This window comes from Canis lupus, chromosome 6, assembly GCF_003254725.2.
Source record: "Canis lupus dingo isolate Sandy chromosome 6, ASM325472v2, whole genome shotgun sequence".
Classification (NCBI taxonomy): domain Eukaryota; kingdom Metazoa; phylum Chordata; class Mammalia; order Carnivora; family Canidae; genus Canis; species Canis lupus.
The window spans coordinates 59,270,403-59,292,482 of record NC_064248.1 but is presented as its reverse complement, the minus strand read 5'-3'; the positions used below and the strand labels follow the sequence as shown (position 1 = coordinate 59,292,482).

The 22,080-nt window shown below is 37.5% G+C and overlaps 1 protein-coding gene across 4 annotated transcripts in view; it reads right to left on the bottom strand.

Moving 5' to 3' along the window:
• Positions 1-3,629: 3,629 nt before the first annotated feature.
• The window catches only part of KYAT3 (kynurenine aminotransferase 3), a 63,522-nt gene continuing 45,071 nt past the window's right edge, over positions 3,630-22,080 (bottom strand). For all 4 annotated transcript variants that reach the window (XM_025417738.3, XM_025417739.3, XM_025417740.3 and 1 more), the window contains 6 exons: positions 19,693-19,769; positions 17,836-17,925; positions 14,453-14,639; positions 10,870-10,946; positions 10,536-10,622; positions 3,630-3,814 (listed from right to left, as the gene is read on the bottom strand). In XM_025417738.3, the coding sequence (XP_025273523.3) occupies positions 3,752-3,814; positions 10,536-10,622; positions 10,870-10,946; positions 14,453-14,639; positions 17,836-17,925; positions 19,693-19,769 (581 nt within the window). In that variant the 3' untranslated portion in view covers positions 3,630-3,751. The remainder of the gene's footprint in view (positions 3,815-10,535; positions 10,623-10,869; positions 10,947-14,452; positions 14,640-17,835; positions 17,926-19,692; positions 19,770-22,080) is intronic.

The window sequence follows — 22,080 nt, the reverse complement described above, 5'->3', positions numbered from 1 at the left end:
ACAGGATAGAAAGCCCAGAAACAAATCCATGATATTATGGTCAATTAATCTTCAACAAGAGAGGCAAGAATGCGCAATGGGAAAAAGAACGTCTATTTAACAAATGGAGTTGGGAAAACTGATATGCAAAAGAATGAAACTGGACCACTTTCTTACACTATACATAAAAATAAGCTCAAAATGGATTAAAGGCCTAAATATGATACCTGAAACCATAAAAACTCTAGAAGAGAGCACAGGCAGTAATTTCTTGGATATGGCCCATAGCAACATTTTTCTAGATAGGTCTCCTGAGACAAAGGAAATAGCAAAAATAAAGTACTGGGACTACATCAAAAGAAAAGGCTTTTGCACAGCGAAGGAAACAATCACCAAACTAAAAGTCATCCTACTAAATGGGAGAAGATATTTGCAAATGACATATCTGACAAAAGGTTAGCAACCAAAATATATAAAGAACTGCTACAACTCAACACCCAAAAACCAAATAATCTAATTAAAAATAAGCAAAAGACATGAACAGACATTTCTCCAAAGAATACATTCAGATGGCCAACAGATACATGAAAAGATGCTCAATAGCACTTATCATCAGGGAAATGCAAATCAAAACCACAATGAGATATTGCCTGTCAGAATGGCTAACACAAAAAACACAAGTGTTAGTGAGGATGTGGGGAAAAAGTAACCTTTGTGCACTGTTGATGGAAATGCAAACTGATGCAGTCACTGTAGAAAATAGTATAGAGTTTCCTCAAAAAATTAAAAGTAGAACTACTCTATGCTCCAGTAATCACACTACTGGGTATTTACTCAAAGAATACAAAAACACTAATCTGAAAGGATATATGTTTATTGGATATGTTTACAGCAGCATTATTTATAATAGCCAAACTAGGGAAGCAGCCTAAGTATCCATTATAGATGATTGAATAAAGAAGATAGAATATTACTCAGCTATAAAAAATAATGAAATCTTGTCATCTGCAATGACATGGATGAACAAGAGAGTACAATGCTGAGTGAAATGTCAGAAAAAGACAAATATCATATGATTTTACTCATATGTGGAATTTAAGAAACAAAACAAGACAGGGAAAAAAGAGAAACAAACCAAGAAACACTCTTAACAATAGAGAACAAATGGATGGTTACCAGAGAGATGGGTGGAGGATGGGTGAAATAGGTAAAGGGGATTAAGAGTACTCATCCTGATGAGCACTGAGTAATGTATAAAACTGTTGAATTGCTATATTGTACACCTGAAACTAATAACATTGTATGTTAACTATATTGGAGTTAAAATAAAAAATTTAACAAACTAAGAAAACATTCAATATATTTCATTATGTTTATGATTTAGTCTCCCTCCCCTGGTCAGAAGGAAAGCCTTGGAAGGCAGGGATCTTTGTATTCACTGATATATCCTAAGTGCATACACTCGTGTCTGGTACATTGTAGGAGTTCAATGAGTATTTGTTAAAGGAAGGAAGAGGGGAGGGAGGAAGGAGGAAAGAAGGAAGAAATTTTGCCCTGAAGAGGAAGAGATAATAGAGTAGTAGATAGCATTAGGGAAAGGATTTTTAAAAACTTTTTTATATTATTAATTTATTTGACAGAGAGGGCACAAGCAGGGGTAGTAGCAGGCAGAGGGAGAGGGAGAAGCAGGCTCCCCAGTGAGCAAGGAGCCCAATGTAGGGGCTCGATCCCAGGACTCTGGGATCATGACCTCAGCTGAAGGTAGATGCTTAAACTACTAGGCCACCCAGACACACCAAGGATTTTCTAATATTAGAAAAATTTGGACGTGTCTCACTGCTGAGGAAGGGAGGCAGTAGAGGCTGAAGATACAGGGGAACAGACTGAACCAAATGAGATTTTGAGAAAAGGTGGGAGGATTAGCACCGGACAAGTCCATGACTGTGAAGAGCAGACTTAAACCCTGATAAAAACTGTATCAAATCCCCAGCAAGAGTGGACAGGCTAAAAATTATATATGGGATTTATACTGCTATGCAGTAGTTAGCTCTTGAGGTCCTGGTTCTGCCTTTCTACCAATCCTCCACATTCTGCCCGAATCCCCGTGGATGAGATGAATTAAGGATGAATGCTGGTGCAGCTAGGTCATAGGCATTTTGGTAGGTTCTCATTTGGTAGGGCTGTCTGGTAATATCTGTTTTTACATTTTGTTTTTCACAGAAGTGGGAGATGAGGTCATTAGCTATGATTTAATTGTGCTGGTAGTGGTGGGCTTTAAGGTGTAAAGAGAAAGGAGGTTGGATATTTTTATGGTGGAGAACAGGAGAGTATTAGGAATTCCTGCTGTGGTAAAATGTAGAGAAATCTCATTACGGTATCATGGAAGGATTAAATCTAGTTAAGGTCCATAATGTGCATTCATGGTTGTTGGTAGCTGCACAATTGTGCATTTTGTGACAGCAGTGTTCAGCAGCCCCGTGCAAGCATGGAGTTTCAATTCCAGGGTGGAGTTTTGGGTTTTTCTTGACCAGCTGGGTGAGATAGAACAATGGGCAAGTTATTCAAGGCAGCAAAAGTATCTTGGCTGAAGTGATAGATGATGCAATCTAAGCAGGGCAAGGAAAATATAAGTGGGCCACTAGGAATAAAATAGAGGGTTCCAAGGACTAGAGCAGTGATTATCAAAATTCAGTGGGTAAAACAATCACCTTGGAAGGACCAGATCCTGAAATTATTTTCAGCAAGTCTAGGGTGAAGACCAGTATCTCTTCTCACAGATTGATTATGATTCTGCTCTAAGAGGGCCATAGACCATTTTTTGAGAAAGAGTGGATTTGAAATTATAGTGAGTTTGATGAAGTGATATTTTGAGAACAAATGGGACACACACAGAGAATACTACAGGGATAAGTGGGCACAGTCTGAGATGACTAATTTATTATCTCATAGGTGGCACAGCCTTAAATGATGAAAGGTTCAGGGTGTACCCAAGGAGGTGGGTGGCTGAAGTGGAGAGAGGAGTGGAGGTGAACATTGCCAAAGGTGAGGTCAAAGTACCAAAAGCATAGGTAATCCATGTGTACCTTGAAGTCACCCTGGATGATGGCAGTATTTGGGAAAGAGAAGCAAAATTGTGAGCAAAGTTCAAAGCCATTGGTAAACAAAGGGGAGGGTTAGACTTGTGGATAGACAAAGCAAGGACCTGGAGTTGAGGGAGTGGAACTGGCTAAGAGTTTTTACACAACAGTGCAGAAATGGAACTGGCTAACAAGTTGAGTGTTTATTGAAGCTTTACATATATCAATCCATTTTATCCTCACAAACTTCATCTAAAGTAGGTGCTTTTATTTTATTTTATTTTATTTTTTTCACTTCAAGTAGATTCCATGTCCAGCATGGGGCTCTAATTCATGACTCCAAGATCAAGAATTGCATATGCTCTACCCACTGAGCCAGCCAGGTGTCATAAAGTGGGTGCTATATTTTATTCCCCTTTTATGATGAGGGAACTGAAGCCCTGAGAGGTTAAGCATCAACCAGCACCTCATAATTATTATCCACAATCCTACATTGCCTGATGTAAAATGGTAGTGGAAGGTGTTTTCAACCATTTCAACTGAAAAACAACAAAATGAAAAAACCCCAGTGGGTTCAACATTTTGAAATTGTTCACTCTTCATTTGTACTGAAATATTTGTTTTTCCATATCCAGCAGATGGCAGCACTAAATAACAATTCCATATTAGGTCATCTAATAGAAACTCGACTTTTATTAACACTTCTGTGTAGTCCATGCCTTAATGATTTCTTCAGCAGCATCCAGTGTACTGTCTTTCTGTAAATAAATGAAATAATCTCATTACATATCAAATAAATTCAAGAGAAGTAAATCCTTAAATATTAAAAATATACCAGTCAATGGATCAGGAAAAGTCATGAAGTGATTTGGGAACTGGGTGCTCTTCAACCCCTGATAACTTGAGGAGGACCCAGCTGGACTCTAGCTTGTTCTTGGCCTCTGCAGCAATGAACTCCAGAGTGTTTATTTGGAAGTCATGCCTTCAGATGAGTCATTGGAAGCCTTGCCTGTATAAAGCCACAACTCTTGGAGGAGCATGGACAGAAACTGGAAAATGGCATCTGTAGTATCTTCCCATGCCTTGGTGGCCTACTACACAGGTCTGAAGCTCTTTAAGGAGCCCAGCAAAACAAACTAATTAATTATTTATAATGTTATATCCCATTACTGCCTGGCTGGAAAAGTGAATGAACCTAAGAATTCAATATTAGAGGAGCCTGAGAAGTGTGACACTGATCACTACATTATATTGTTTTGTGATACTGGCTGCCAATTTATTGCCACTATCCTGACACTAAAGAAATGTACAAATCAACTGGCATGTGGCCAAAAAACATCACGAAGAAAATGATCGACAAACTGTTAAATGCAGTTCAGACTGAAAACAGTTTAACTTGATCCCAGTCAAAACCACATCCACCAGTGAGGACACTCTTACTATTAATAACCATTGTAGCAGCCCAAGTAACCCACAGTGCCAAAGAAGACCCGAGACTCATAAATGACATGATGCTGGAAGCGAGTCTGAGAGATGTGCTGATGGGATCAATACTTATTATTTTTGCTTTCTTGCCTCTCATCTCACCCCCTTTTGTGTATGACCTGACATGCCACATTATGTCCAGCTATAAGCTTGGGAGATTATAGGATTGAGACTCAATATCCAGTTGGGATATTTGTATGTCTTTAGGAAAGGAATTAATAAGGGTGAAATCCTTTCCATTTGAAAAATTGTGTGATATTTATTGATTGTGTTTACCGCCAACATTTATATCCAATGCTAAGATTTCTGAAAAAATTCTTTTTCCTTGCTGCTCAGAAAAGTTTACTGAAAATGCCAGTTCACTAAAAGCACTAAAATCTGTAGTCTCTCCTCTGGTAAAATGACATTTACAAATATGAAGATAATTCTTTGACACACAATCATGGTGAATGGTACTACTAGTTAGGCATTTGTTTGCCTAATTGAAAATAGGCAAGTTCAGCAAATTACAGCCATCATTCATTAAATTAAGTTTCGGATAGGTACTCTAATGATCTGTGGACTTTAAAATAAAGATAGATTTTGGTAAAGTAAAACATAAATAAACAGAAAAATATAAAACATAATAGTACTAAATGAAGATTTAAGTGAATATCTGATCCCAAGTGAAGAGAATTTTTCAAAGTAAAAATGAAAGGGCAGACCTACAAAAGGACAACAATCAAATTAATATATAGTTATAGAAACAAATCAGAAAGTATAGAAGAGCTTACACAGAATAAGAATCATCTGTTCCTCCTCTCCCTACTCCTTCCCACTATGCCCACCACCCCAAGACAACCTTTTATGACAACTTCTGGTTTTCGTTCTAGTGGTTATCTCCAAGATGTAATTAATGCATTTGGTTCTATTTCCTTATTTATTGACTTCAGACAAAATTCACAATTCTCTGCTCTGAATGAGGAAAAGTTGTTCACTCACATTACTATGCCCACTCCCTTCAATGTTTCAGTTATAATTACTAATAAAATCCATTTGCTTTTTGAATAGGTATATTCATGGTATAAAATTAAACTGACAGATAAACAGTGAAAATCAAGCTTTTGTTTTTCTCTTCTGCTTTTTCTACTTCTTTTCTCTTTCCTCTCTACAGAATGAAGTAATCGAAAAGCCATTAGGTGGGGCTGAGTGAAGCAGGTGTCCATATATGGAGGCAGGGGGAACCCTGGCAGCCTGGTGCAGGATGTTGCAGCCAGAGTGGAGTAAGGAGGGTTTCCGATGTGGGTGGCATGAGGTGTTGGTGGTGGCAGGGGCAGTGTTGACTAGAACAGGATGTTGGAATCCAAGCTGGGTAAGCCAGCATCTGTATGGCAGGGTGGCTCCGTGCAGGATGTTAGAACCTAGACAGGATGATGCAGGCATGTGCCAATGTAGACTGGCACAGGGTGTCAGAGCATATGAGGGGTGAAGGATTCCATGCAGTGGGTGACAGTGCCAGGTGTGCAGTGCTGGAGAATCGGAGGAGGGCACTTCTGCAAGAGGTGACAGCAGTAGCAGTCTGGCACAAAGTGTCAAAGCCTGAGCGGGGTAAAGGATGTCCATCAGGGGTGGTGGCTGGAGGGGGAGTGGCCCATACAGAGGGAGTGATTCAAGAAGTGATTCCAAAAAAAAAAGAAGTGATTCCATGATGAGAGCCAGGGTTCTTCAACTGTCAAAGAAGGGAGTTACAAATATGGAAAATCCTTGAGCTTAAGTCATTCAAAATGTGCAAGTAAATCCACAGAAAAAGATCCCAGAAGTAGAATTTCTGTGTTAAGACGTAGGTACATTTACATTTAGATGGGAATGGCCAAACTAACCACTGTTAAGAGATTTTACAAATTATACCCCCACTCTCTATAACAATGTCTTATGGAACTTTTCAGTTGTTCAGTTGTTTCCAATCTAATAGATAACATACAGTTTTGTTGCAGTTTTAATTTTCATTTCTTGTAATATGATTAAAGTGGGATATCCTTTCATATATTTGATAGTTGCTGAGGATTTTACCCATAACTACTGTAAAGTGCTGTTTTGGCTCATTTTGCCTTAAATTGAACTTATTTTCTTTCAATTTCCATTTTCTAGGCATGTTTTGCCATTCTTTTATTTTTAGCCTTTCCAAGAGGGTGAGTCAGGTATGTTAGCTTTCCCTAGAGACCTCTTGCTATGGCTTTCCTATCTTCCAATATCAAGTGTTGATGTAAAGAGGGTGTGTCCACACTGATCCTCTTACCCTACCCCCATGAAGGCTTTGGTCTTTTTGTGCAGATGCCGAAGAATTCTTTATCTTTTAAGTCCAATGTATTCTAATGTTAATTGTTCTGTGACAATTTTTTTCCTGAGACAAGTCATTTCCTTTCAATTGCTAGATTTGTCTTTTTTTTTTTTTTTTAATGGAAAACATTCTTAAAATAAAGCTATAAAAGTCTTTTTAGGTTCCATTTGTTTCCCCACCATGGGATTCTACATATTTCACTTGTCTTCCACATCTATGATTTTTCTAATACTTTAAAAATCATTGTTCTTCTCTTTTTTTTTGCTCCCTTTTCTTACTCCTTATCATGCCTACAGAAGTATTCACTGTTCTCTGTGCTGTTTCCAATGTCACTACAATTACCAATAGCTTCATTGTTTTCCTTCAGTTTTGTGCCTGAGCTCTGACAAGTTGCCATTTCATCTTCTCTCTCTTTTTTTTAAAGATTTTATTTATTTATTCATGAGAGACACACACACACACACACACAGAGAGAGAGAGAGAGAGAGAGAGAGAGAGAGAGAGAGGTAGAGAAATAGGCTGAGGGCGAGGCAGGCTCCCCATGGGGAGCCCGATGCAGGACTCAATCCCAGGACCTCACAACCTGAGCCAAATGCAGATGCTCAACCACTGAGCCACCCAGGTGCCCCTATATTATCTGACATTATCTTCCCTGAACTTTTTAAATCTCTACTTTAATCTCATTTAAAGGTTTTGGATTTGAACTATCAATTTTTATTTGCTCTTATAGCCACATTTTTCTGGCCGAATATTCTCTTTCTGACACTTGGTTTTCCTTGTACCTTTCTCCTTTTTTCCTAATAGTATATTTTATAGATTCACAGCTGATTCCTTTTCATTAGTCATTTTTGATTGAATTACCTTTGTAATCTCCTACTGCTAGTATACCTACTGTTCCTATTGTTTTGGGTAATGAATACCACCTCCTGACTTCGTTTATGATTTGAAGACTTAGCTACAGATATGTGTAAGGGAGGAGCCAGGGTAGCACTAGAGGACTGCAGAAATCCTCCCTGGCTCATAGTAAAATTAATAAGATTGATGTGGATTTCAGTGGTAAGAAGGGGATATATATTTTACTTTCCTCTCGGCTAATTTTAAGTGGCTACTTCCAATTTAATCTATCTCCTCCACATTGCTCTAACATAGCTTGGAGCAAAAATGACAGGAGTGAATGAGAAAATCTATGACCCAACCAGAATCTCCTTTCCACCCTGCTCCACATAGGTTTTAGATTATATAGCTGTATGTTTCTATCCTGACTTGCATGATGCTAAATGAGTCTAGAGAAGCTCCCACTGCCAGTGTACTTATATACTTACTGTCTTATTGTTCTAGATGAGTAGGTTGCCTCCTGGCTCTGTTTATAACTTGAAGATGTAGACACAAGAGACTTTCTAGGTGTCTTCCCTTTACCTTCATTGTACTTGGCAACTCTTCTTCATTTACTGGGAATTTGTGAATCTGTTTTCCATTCTCCTACTTGTTTTTAATAATTTTCAAGAAGAGAATGGGGAAGGGCTGTGTTTATGATTTTTAAAACAGGAAATCTTGTTACTTTTATTAGTTCTGCTTATAACTTCAAAAGATACACCTCTATTTCTAGATCCACTGTAAGATGAGGATATTAATGGCCTTACTCTTTCTTCTACATTTTAGTCAATTAAATGTTTACATTATTAGATTGTTAACATATTTATTGTCTTCTGGATCAGTCTTCCAGAGTTTGTAGATTTGAGATTGTCTCTCAAAGCTGAAAACAATGTTTACATCATTCTGACTAGCTTAATAGATGAATGTGTTGGTAAAAAGAGTTTCTGGATCTTGTTGAGCCTGTCTTCAGTAGCAATCATATCTTAAAAATAGCAATAATGCATATATTCAGATTTTTGTTTTAGTACAGATCTGATGGTAAGCAATTCACTCAGCTTTCATTTGTCAGGAATATTACATTTCATTTTCAGTTTTAAAGGCTATTTTCCGGGATCCCTGGGTGGCGCAGTGGTTTGGCGCCTGCCTTTGGCCCAGGGCGTGATCCTGGAGACCCGGGATCGAATCCCATGTCGGGCTCCTGGTGCATGGAGCCTGCTTCTCCCTCTGCCTATGTCTCTGCCTCTCTCTCTCTCTCTCTGTGTGACTATCATAAATAAATTAAAAAAAAAAATTTAAAAAAAAATAAATAAAGGCTATTTTCCTGGAAAATGAATTCTGGGTTGATATATTTTTATTTCAGCCTTTGAGGATGTCATTTCATTGTATTCTGGTCTCTGTTTTTTTCTGATAAGAAGTTGCTAAATTCATATGCATGTGAGGTATAGTTTTTTTCTGGCTGTTTCCAAGATCTTACCATTGCCCTTGGTTTTCAGCAGTTTGAGTATAAAGTGTCTAGGTGTGGCTTTCTTTATAGTTGTAGTTCACTTTTATTTTTTTTTAATTTTTTAATTTTTTAGTTCACTTTTATTTTTTAAAATTTTTTTTCACTAACTTTTAGATCTCTAAGTTGCTTTTCATGAAATATGAGAAAATTTTAGCCATTACTTCTTAAAATACTTTTTCTGCCACATTCATTCTTTTTTTGGTACTCTAATTACATGTAATATCACATGATATTGTCTGATAGACCTAAGGCTCTATTCATTTCTTTTTTTTTTTTTTTTATAATTTTTTTTTAAATTTTATTTATTTATGATAGGCACACAGTGAGAGAGAGAGAGAGAGGCAGAGACACAGGCAGAGGGAGAAGCAGGCTCCATGCACCGGGAGCCCGACGTGGGATTCGATCCCGGGTCTCCAGGATCGCGCCCTGGGCCAAAGGCAGGCGCTAAACCGCTGCGCCACCCAGGGATCCCCTCTATTCATTTCTTAAAAATAATTTTTCTGTTTTTCAGATTGGATTATTCTATGAATCTGTAATTCAAGTAAGCACTTTTTTCTTGATATCCTCAATTCTCTGTGTTTGTTAAGCCCCATGCATTTTTCATATCAGATATTACATGTTTAAGTTCCAAATTTCCACTTGATTTTTTTATAGTTTTAATTTGTTCTATGAATATACTTTCCTTTAATTTCTTGAACATACATACAGTATCTGCCTTAAAGTCCTTGTCTGCTAACTCCTATATCTGGGTCACCTTATGATCTATTTCTACTGACTAATTTTTTCTTTATTAAGGGTCACATTTTCTTTTTTTCTTATGATTTATTTTTTTTTTTGAGAGAGAGCGAGCAAGCAAGTGAGCACAAGGAACGGGAGGGGGCAGAGGGAGAGGGAGAAGCAGACTCCCCACTGAGCAGAGAACTGGACTCAGGGCTTGATCCCAGGACCCTGGGTCATGACCTGAGCCAAAGGTAGACACTTAACAGACTGAGCCACCTGGGCACCCCAAAGGCCATATTTTCTTATGTCTTCACATGTTTAGTAATTTTTGATTGCATGCTTGACACTGTATTGTTACACGGCAAGGAGTCTGATCATGCTGTAATACACAGTACACTCAACACTTCAAAGTGTTAGGTTTTGTTCTGGTGGGCAGTTAATTTCATGGCAGCAGGCCAAAATTTGAAAACTGCATATAACTACATCATTCCTAAAAATAGAAAAAAATGCTTTAAAAATGCTTTATAAATCAGAAGGAAGGACATCATAAATGTGTTTTGGAATAGAACAAGGAACTTACTTTAATGAAGCAAAATCGCACAAACTTCTCAAACTGTAACTTGGTCTCTGCATTACAGAATGCTGAAACTGGAATGGCTGACAGTTTCTGAAAAATAAATAGAAAAGTAAAATAGGAAAACTACTTCTACTTCAAATGTATTTTTAGGATGTTAAATGTTAAAAACAAATAGATATTTCTAAATATGTACAACTTCCAAAAAGAAAAATGTTTTAAAAATCCTTCACATAGCCATAAGTGGAATATCATATTACAACATGTCAGCAAGTATCCTTCATAAATTAACCATAAAATATAGCACAGTATCTCAAAGGTCAATAAAAATAAACACTACCTTATTTTTAGTCATCCATTTCACAAATTTATAATCATAAGGTTCATTGCTGTCCTTCATATCAGAGAGGTCTGCATCTAAAACAAAAATGAAAATTCAATGGTCTATGTATTATATGTGAGGGCAAGATGTATTTCATTTAAATCTGTCACAAGTAATAATATTCTCAGAAGATGTTCACAGAATTTCCTGGAGTTTCATACTGTATGGTGAAGTAAAGAATTTACAGATAGGTATTTTTTTCAAGAACAGTTATTTTTATATTAATTAATTTAAAAAAATTTTAATTAAAATTTTTTAGAGAAAAGGAGAGAAGAGGGGAGAGGAAGAAATGAACTTAAGCAGACTCTGTGCTGGGTGTGAAGCCTGACACAGGGCTTGATCTCACAACCCTGAGACCACGACTGAGCCGATATCAAGAGATGGATGCTTAACCAACTGATAGTATCAATCTCATTGTGCTTTTGTTAGAATGGAATATTTGTAAAGTTCTTAGTATAATACCAATTATATCATAAGTACTTTAAAAATATTAACCACTTGGCCACTGCTATGAATTGTAAAGGGAGTTAATTATTATGTTCATGAATCTTATGGTGTATTTTTATTTTCAAGGTACCATTAAAAGAAAATTTTGTTTCTTGCTTTTGTCTTTAGCAAATTGTGGGACCAACCTCTAGTATTTGTAAGAATTTTCACATTCAAATTAATCTGAACAGATGAAAGAGTAAAAGAAAATAAATTGTCCTCATATGTAGGAATATCTTATAGAAATTAACATTTTTCTCCCACAGGTGAAAAGGAAGTGACATCTCCCACCCCCCCTCAGTTATCATAAAAGGTTTTCTAACCAAAGTCCTTTCTGCTCCTATTACAACCATACATACTCAGGATCTGACACCTAAACTAGTATTTCAAGCAGGGTGGATTGACTGAAGATAAAATGGAAAACTATTTAAGAGCTTAATGCAATCATCCTAACAAAAGTTGCATTGCTGTCTTTTTGATGGTTAGAATTATACTGCAATGAATTCCTTTTAGCATTTACTATCTGGGGTCGCCTGGGTGGCTCAGCAGTTGAGAGTCTGCCTTCAGCTCGGGGCGTGATCCTGGGGTTCTGGGATTGAGTCCCACGTCAGGCTCCCTGCATGGAGCCTGCTTCTCCCTCTGCCTGTGTCTCTGCCTCTCTCTTTCTGTGTCTCTCATGAATAAATAAAATCTTAAAAAAAAAAAAAAGAATTTAGTATCTGTAAAAATTTGGTTCCAGGGAAGAATTATTCTTATCTAAAAATCTGTTAAATCCCTTTATCCAAGAATTATGTAACTAATTCTATTTTCTTTTTGCCCTTGCAGCCACAAAGTTTAGTCCTAGGTTAAAACTATTCATAATACCATATGAACCTGTATGAAAAATTTGCTTTCTCCCCATCCTATGTGACATTGATTTTCTATTATATACATTTACATACACACATATATTATTACATAGAAAATTTTTTAATTTTTATTTATTTATGATAGTCACACAGAGAGAGAGAGAGAGGCAGAGACACAGGCAGAGGGAGAAGCAGGCTCCATGCACCGGGAGCCCGATGTGGGATTCGATCTAGGGTCTCCCGGATCGCGCCCTGGGTCAAAGGCAGGCGCCAAACCGCTGCGCCACCCAGGGATCCCAGAAAACTTTTTAATATAAGTTAGCTTTTTTTTTTTTTAATATAAGTTAGCTTAAATGCTTTTTGGAAGCAGATCAAGAATATAAATCGCTTATTTTAAAAATAATTCATGTTGAAAATCTTATGGATTTCCGATTCAAAAGCAAAACTAAAGGTGATAAAACAGCTTTTTCTTTTTTATCATTTCATGAAATGAGCTATATATTTAGACATGACATAGGGAAAGTGATTTCTTTTTTTTTTTATTTTTTTATTTTTTATTTTTTTATTTTTTTATTTTTATTTTTTTTATTATTTTTTTTAGGGAAAGTGATTTCTAAACCTCAGAGTATAGGACATCTTAAGGGGTTTTATATAAGAATGGAGCTTGTGAGAGCCAAATATGTACAGCTTTCAGGCAACAGGGCAGCAAAAATCTCTGGGCATCATGGCTTCTCTCACAACAAATTAAAAAAATAATAGTCACAGTTTTGTTATAAAATCAAAAGTTTCCAGCCTTATGAAATTTGGTATATAAAAGGCTTTTCAAGTTCAGTGGAATATTAACTTTACTGTATTAGAAACTTAAAACAAGGGATGCCTGCATGGATCCCTTGAGCGGTTGAGCATTGACCTTTGGCTCGGGGCATGATCCCGGGGTTCCTGGATCAGGTTCTGCATTGGGCTCCCTGTGGGAACCCTGCTGCTCTCTCTGCCTGTGTCTCTCCCTCTGTGTCTCTCATGAATCAATGAATGAATGAATACAGAAAGAAGAAAGAAAGAAAGAAAGAAAGAAAGAAAGAAAGAAAGAAAGAAAGAAAGAAAAATAAAGAAAGAAACTTAAACTATTTGGCTATAACTTCTGTCAGAGTAAATTATGCTTTTAAATGTACTATTATTACATTATAGTTTTTTTTTTTAAGAAAATTAGTTCTATACAAAATGTTTCATGCTTCTAATTGTAGATTAGTATGGCACGTCAGAAGTACATAAAACAGCTTTAGGTAATATAAAGATGATTGCTTTTTGGAGACAAAACTATTTGGAATCTAGTTCTGTGACTTCAGGTAAGTTATTTAAAACTTCCCAAGTCTTCACATCTTTAAAAATGGAGCTAACAAAGCTTACTTCAAAAATGTGTTTGAAAATGCTAGGCATGTAGTAGAGTCTGAATAAACGTTATTTTCCTTCTTCACTTCATTTCAGTGTGTGTGTGTGTGTGTGTGTATATATATATATGTATTTTTTTAATTAAAAAAAATTTTTCTTATTTTTACAACCCCACAGGCACCCAGGGGGTTCCCACCCGCCCAGCTCTACACTGAGATTTCAGTATATTTTAAAATAGCAAACAGTCTCTGATAGCATCAACATTCTAGTAATCTTATTTTTCTTAAGTAAAAAGGAAACTAAAATTTTACTCAAAGGAACACTGGGTTCATATATTATTTCCTGTAATTACACGTAAGAACAAGATGATAGCAAATTCTATGTGTTTTTTTTTTAAGATTTTATTTATTTATTCATGAGAGACACACAGTGAGAGAGAGGCAGAGACACACATAGGCAAAAGGAGCAGCAGGCTCCATGCAGGGAGCCTGACGTGCGACTCGATCCTGGAACTCCAGGATGACGCCCTGGGCCAAAGGTAGGCGCTAAACCGCAGAGCCACCAAGGGATCCCCCAAATTCTATGTTTAATAGAATACCTAAAATAACTGACTCCATAGCCATGTTAACAATCACTTTAAGGTCAGGGACCTAAAACTCAAGATGATTATTAAAACAAACAAACACACTGGCATTACAAAAAGCCATTTTTCTGTAGATAAAAAGCTGATATAGCTTTGACACCAATCTTTACTCCCTAATTCTAATATAGTTTCACCCATAAGTTTCCATATATTTGAAATAATAAAAATTCTTACTAACCTAGCAAAGACACATCAGCAATGATGAAGTATCCCCCATCAGGAACTATAGGTTTTAGGCCAAGACTTTCAAATAAATGTATCATCCGATCTCTTTTTACTTCTAACTCTTTTGGCAAAGAATTAAAGTAACACTCTGGTTCATCCATGCGCTTGATGTCAATCCAAAAAGCTTGAGCCAAGGCTTCCTGCATGTTAAGATCGAAACATGTGGAAAGGAAATATGGTAATGTTATTTATTGCTGAGTTTCTTGGTATAATAAAGACTGAAGTCATTCAGAGAATTAGAGTTGAATTCCTGTGAGCTTATATTAGACTGTATCAATTAATGGAGGAATCAGTTACATGTAAATGATTAAATCCTATGTAAAGAACTGAGAATGAGCCATGAAGATTCAAACTGAAGAAGAGGTATTGTATAAAGATGGCTTGCTTGGAATTGAAAAGATATGTTATTTTCCGTTGAGGTGAGCTGTAGAATGACATGCTAGATCTAAGTCTGAAAGATGACCAGAGAAATGATGAACTAGCCAGCTTGTTCCCATTACCTTGGAGGATGCAAGGGAAATAAAAGCTGACCCACTGTGTCACTCCCCATAGGTATGCCATTCTAATCTGAATTCTAATCATTCATATCCCAGAACTATCTAAGTACCTTAGCGATTAGAAAAGAGTGTCCAGAGTATGGGGAGTCACTTCTTCTTCTTTTTTTTTCTTTAAGATTTTATTTATTTATTTATTTGAGAGAGAGGGAGAGGAGAGAGAGAGGGAAAATGAGGACAAGTGGATAGGAGAGGGAGAAACAGACTCCCCACTGAGCAGGAAGCCTGACATAGGGCTCCATTTCATGACCCTGGGATCACAACCTGAGCCAAAGGCAGATGCTTAACTGACTGAGCCACCCAGGCACCCCAGGAGTCACTTCTCTATCATTCCTTAGGAAAGTCAGAAGTGGCAGGAGAGAAACTGGGCCAAGGGAAAAAACTGATGCTTTTAACGGTCAGGTAGGTGTCTGAGAAGGCAACAGGTCAGGGAAAGATAAAGAAGTCTGATTCAGGACACGCATAAAGAGCAAGGATCTGTACAAGCAGAAGGGCAGAAGCTTGATAGGAGAGTGTGAACGAAATGACTTAGAAATACCGGTTCTCAGTGCAAAGGAGACATAAGCAAATAATAAAGAACCTGGAATAGTTGAGGTAGAAGAATGAAGCAAAGTGGCTAAATTTTAAGGAAATTTATTAGAACCAAGAAATATCAAGAATTAAAGGATAAATTCATTCACCCAGTAAATATACACGGACTGAATACCAATGTTAAATACTGGCATTGTGATTAAAAACTGGGGATATAATTGTAAACAAGATAAACATGGTCCTTGCCTTTACGGAGATTCCAGTTAATGTTTACTGGAGAGGTAAATGGGAGGGATAAGGAAACAAATACATGAAAAAGGCAGGACCTTTTCAACAGTCTGTTCTGTTGAGAGAACGGAGTCTAGTGTGGCCGAAGAGTAGCAAGAGAACATGGTAAGAGATGACATGGAGAGACAGTGAAGGGTAAGATCACTGCGAAGACTGCATGCTAAAAGAAGCCAGCAGGAAAAAAGAATTAATAATTCCCAGGATTAACAAATTCTTAGATAAATAAGGATCAAGCTGTGTCAGCCTAGGAATCTGTGGTTCCCCTGGAAGCTTGAGCCCGTTTCCAAATAGTCATCTGAGTACATGGAAAATGCCAGGCACTTAGCTAAAATGGAGGACCAGATGGGTCAGGAAAAGGTGTTCCAGATTCTTAGCTGCATCTTTCTTTTTCTCAGCAACTTATTCACTCCCCATAGCAGGAGATATTGCCCTAGAAAAGTCAAAGCTCAAGAGACATAAACATCTCTCCTAAGTATAGTATTATGCAGGACTTCCCTCTCTTTCTCATACCCTACATGTGACTAATGGCCAATACTGTCAACTCTACTTTCAAAATGTATTCAGAACCCAATCACGTCCCACCATTTCCCCATCCCTGTATTGGTTCAGTCACTGCTGTCTCTCTCCTGGATCGCTTCAACAGTGTTCTGACTCAATAAAGTAGCCAAATCCCTTTGATAGTACAAGTTAGGTCATGTCACTCTTGTGCTCAAACTCTCCAGTGGCTTCCTATCTCACTCAGCCTTTACAGTGACAAACGTGGCCTTATTTGATCTGGGTCCCAGCTACCCCTCTGATTTATTTCCTCCCACTCTTGTCCTTTGATCAACCCATCCCACTCTTGTGCTTTTTGTGGATGCAAACTGATAGCCAGCCTGCCTACTCCAAGGCCTTTGCACTTGTTGTTCTCATAGTCTGGAAGGTTCTTCCCTACATAACCCATGTCAGTACTTAAGCTTCAGTTCATAGTTCAAATGTCACCTTCTCAGTGAGGCTTTCAAAGATTACTCGATTTAATATTGTATGTTACCCCCTTAGCACTGTAGCCAAAATCCTCTTTTGGCCTTTTAACTGCCTTCCAGAAAAAGACTTTTTTTTTTTCTTTTGGTGTTCTAATTATTCACAGAATGATGATACATAGATCCCTGTTTTATAAATATATTTTTAAAAACACAGAAACAGTGTTAAAAAGATATACATTAGAAAGTCTTGCACCCACCCCTGTCCCTATGCACAAGAGTCAGAGTCATGTTAGAATGATATGATCATGAGCCAAGGAATGTGAGCAGTCCCTAGAAGATGGAAAAGACAGGGAACAAATTCTCCCGTACAACCTCTAGAAGGAACACCAGAATGCAGACACCCTGTTTTTAGCTCTCTAAGACCCATTTCAGATTGCTGATCTCCAGAACTTTAAGCCAAAAAATTTGTTCTAAGCCATCAAGTACGTGGCAATTTGTCATAGAAAAATAGGAAACTAATACAAAATTCACATTATATGTAAATGTTTGGATAAACCATGGTTTGTTTAATTAATTCTAAAGATGGATAATGACTAACTCCTATCTTCTGCAATAAATGGCTGTATACATACAGAGCTTCTTATGTGTACAGATAGTAGCCACTGGGTAAACTACCAGAAGATGGATTACTGCTTTGGGAGGTATCCACATCTATATTTTTGCTTGGTGTCGTCACTGTCCTTCACAGAATCTGCAGCACTTTGCAATCCCACCAGCAATGTATGAGGGTTCAGAGTTAAAACTTGATGTATTTAAATAAACAAAAAAAATCTATTCTTGATAGCAACAAATACATGTCTGCTCCTAAATTCCCAAACAATACTAGCCGCCTGCCTCAAAAGGTCATCATGGGAAGAACTAAGCCAATTCGAATACACAGCATAAAAATAACACCTTTACCAAAAGACCATGCTTCAATCCCAAGTTACCATAAAACCTACCTGTAAAGGAGTCGCACAAGTATAAATGGTGTTTTGTTGAACTGTCTGTAAATGTTTTATCAAGTGATTAGGACCAATGGACCAGCCAAGCTGGAAAAGGAAAAGATAAAAAGCAGATTTCAAAAAACAAATCTAACTGGCTGTATCAGATCTGAGTAGCTCAGCTTAATGTAATTATTAAATATAGGCAAGCCTAAAATGTTCACACCATGAAAGTAATGCAGTATTAGTATTTACTCATCATTGCAACACTGTTCTTTAGTGGGAAAGTTTCCCACTGGACTAAACCTTGCCTTCAGAAGGTAAACAGTATCCTTAATCGCTATTACCCTTTTCTTTCCTCATTTGCTACTTCTGATATTCTGAAGGTCTAAAAACTGTTAACAAAGCTTATCTGAACTAGATAAAAGTAACTCTGGATGAGGGCCGTAGGGACTCTTCCATAACTTGGTTCTGCAGGCTCCATTTTTGATACTCCCTGCTTCTTGGCCATGTGCAGGAGATGCCAGTTGGCAGACAGCCAAGTTTCAACTGGGTAAATTGCTATTGTATTACATAGTGCAGGGCTCAAGTTCGCAGATTCTGAAGCCAGACTGCCTGCGCTGGCTTGATTTGATCAGCAATATAACCTCAGGCAACTTACTTAACTTCTCTGTAGTAGCTTTATTGCCTGTAGAACAGGGGAAATAAGTTATACTCACCTCATAAGGCCATCATGAGAATGAGCATGTGTAAAGCACTTAGAACTTGGCACATGATAAGTGCCAAAATATTAGCTATTATTATTTTTTCCTCCTTTTATATTAACATGCAATAATCTGAACATTCTTTGCAAAGAAACGAGTGCCATTAGTTTATTACTTATAAAATGAAAAATTACCTATTTTCTCTGCCATTTGCAATGACATGAACAGAGCCAGACAGTATTAAGTGAAATAAGTTAGTCAGAGAAAGACAAATAACATATGATTTCACTCGCACATGGAAATTTTGTTTTTTTTTTTAAAGATTTTATTTATTTATTCATGAGAGACAGACAGAGAGAGAGAGGCAGAGACACAGGCAGTGGGAGAAGCAGGCTCCATGCAGGGAGCCCGATGTGGGGCTCGATCCCAGGACCCCAGGATCACACCCTGAGCCAAAGGTAGACACTAAACCGCTGAGCCACCCAGGGATCCCCTCACACGTGGAATTTAAGAAACGAAACAAATGAGCATAGGAAAAGAGAGAAAGAGAAAGAGAGAGAAAGAGAGAGAGGGGCAAACCAAGAAACAGACTTAACTGTAGAGAACAAAGAGATGGTTATCAGAGGGGAGGTAGGTGGGGGATGGGTGAAATAGGTGATGAGGATTAAGGAGGGCACTTGTGATGAGCACTGAAGTTGTATGGAGGTGCTGAACCACCATATTGTACACTGGAAACCAATATTATACTTTATGTTAACTAACTGGAACTTGACATAAAATCTTTATTTTTATTTATTTATTCATGAGAGACATAGAGACAGAAAGGCAGAGACATAGGTAGAGGGAGAAGCAGGCTCCTCACAGGGAGCCTGATGCAGGACTTCATCCCTGGACCCAGCATCACGCCCTGAGCTGAAGGCAGATGCTCAACTACTGAGCCACCCAGGTGTCCCAAATAAAAACATTCTTAATAAAAAAACGATCAGGTCTCAAAAAGGATAAAGGCCAACATGAAAGCTAAATTAGTAAATAATAAGGAAAAGATCAAAGTCTAAGTCTAAAAACTTGTGTAAATTGATTATATACCCATTTAAAACACACACATACAAAAACTCTATAAGCAATAAAATACATGCCTGTTTTAAAGCAATTACATTCTTTTGCATCTTACCTTCCAACCAGTTACACTGAAAGTCTTTCCAGCACTTCCTATTGTTATTGTTCTCTCCCACATACCTGGAAAAGTAGCTAAATAGGAAAGAGAGGGGAAAAAAAGGTTAAGTAATTGCTTTCCAGTCAATATATATTCAGTATAATCTAAAAATGTAACCATAGAGTAATCAGTATATTTCAATAGGTTTTTAAAATATCGCGTAACTTTAACCCAAACACAATTGAAAATGTTACAGTGCTTTAAAAGACTGTAATATCTGATAGATTAGATAATTTTAAGGAGCAAAATTACTTCCAGGGGCAGGAGTGTCAGTCAGCAGGGTTCCCAGCAGTGGTCACACAAGCTGTGGCACCCAGGGCTCAGTGTCAGTGGTAGCTGCGCATTCAATATTCTCTTCCTGTGGCAATGTTTTGGTTGTGGGTCCTGGCTATTGTTTACTCACCTCTACTCTGCCCATTTTCTGAGTCTGTTTCTCGAGGATTCCTAAGGCAATAGTTTTTAAAATGTGGTCCCCACACCAGCAATAGCAGTACCAGTGGGGAACTAGTATGGAAGGCAAATTATTGGACTGCATCCGAGACTTACTGAATCAGAAACTCTGGGGGATAGGGCAATCTGGGTGTGCATGCGCGTGTGTGGTGTATGCATGTTTCGCTAACACCTTTGAAGCATAAATTCCACACCATAAAATCTACTTCTTGAAACTGTTTAATTCAATGGTTTTTAGTACATCTGCAGAGCTGGGCAACCAGTTTTAGAATATTTTTTTCACCCCAAAAGAAGCCCATACCTTTTGGGTATCACCCTTTAATATCTCCATGGCCAAGAGCACAAGAACCTGTGCCTGAAAGGAGCTTATCTAACATACTTATTCTCTCCACAATGCACACCATGGCCTTCTTACCCTTAGAAATATTAGCCAGCATTTCAGCACTACACTTAGGGTCTATTTTAAACAACAAAATCACCATGAAAAGGATACTTGTTTATGTATCAGTGGAAATAAGAAGGCAGAGTGTTGCCTTGTTGATCTCAACTGAGAACATGTGTATCGGGTGACTCCAATTTCTTACCCCTCTCTGTATGTCTATGAACAAAGTGCCAAGAGTATTGACTTTGGGGTTAAAAATCTACTTCAGTGAGTAGGGCATTCACAAATATGGATTCCACATATAACGAGAAATGACTGCATAAAGGTTTTCAAGTTGATTGATATCTTTAACCAAATCATTCGTTCCTGTACTTAATAACTTATCAAACACTAATTAGCAATGACCAGGTGCCAGGGACTAAGTCAGATCTAGAGGAGCTTAATGTCTAGTGGGGGAAGGGGAAAAGTAAAATAACAATCATAATACAGTGAGGTAAGTTCTGTAATCACATGAACTGTCACACAAAAACAGAAGAAGGTGTTAGGAGTAGCTTTCTGCAGCTGGTGATGCTTGAGCTGAGACACGGAAGACCATATAGACTTTGCCAGTCACAGAAGGGGAAGAAAGGTATTTGGGATAAAGGGAATGAAGGTAACAAAGTCATGGAGGTACAGAATGTAAAAGCTTGTGATTTTTGCTGGCCATTGATAAATGATGCCCTTGTTAATCTTTTGAGAATGCTACCTACACTGCTCTTTGGATTCCTCAAGTAATTTAGTTGTGAAATTCTTCACATGCAATTCCATGAGCTTTTCACTTGTTTTTTAGACGTACAGTAGAAACACCTATGTTGTTCTAAGAGTGTTGGTAAACACAAAGAGAAAACAAATAGCCATATCTAAGCTACGGTTTTCTTAGTCTCATATGCAAGTAAAGCGCCTACTAAAATGTACGGTAGCTAAAGAAATTTCCCAAATGGATTCATACATAATCTCAGTCCACTGTGAAACATCTGCCAATATTTGTAAAGGTAGGAATATTATATAAATCCAAAAAGTTATGGTTGTATTTTCTGTGGAGTATACAAAAAAACAAAAAGATAAATGAAAATATTTAGAGGATTGACTTGAAGAAAGAATATTCTAACATTTGATATTAATTATCATATCCTTTCAAACTTTCGGACATTTCTAGTCTTCCAAAGTAATCTAAAAGAATTTCATGATACATGTCCCACCTATTTGATGGGAGAAAAATATAAATGACATATAATGCAGAGTATTACCTTCTTTAAAGTAATAATATAGGGGCACCTGAGTGGTTCAGTCAGTTAAGTGTCCAACTCTTGATTTTGGCTCAGGTCATGATCTCAAGGTTGTGAGATTAAGCCCTGGATGGGGCTTCATGCGGAGTGTGGAGCCTACTTAAGATTCTCTTTCCTTCTTCCTCTGCCCTACCCCCCACAACGTTGCTTGCACACTCTCAAAAAAATAAACGAGGGGCACCTGGATGA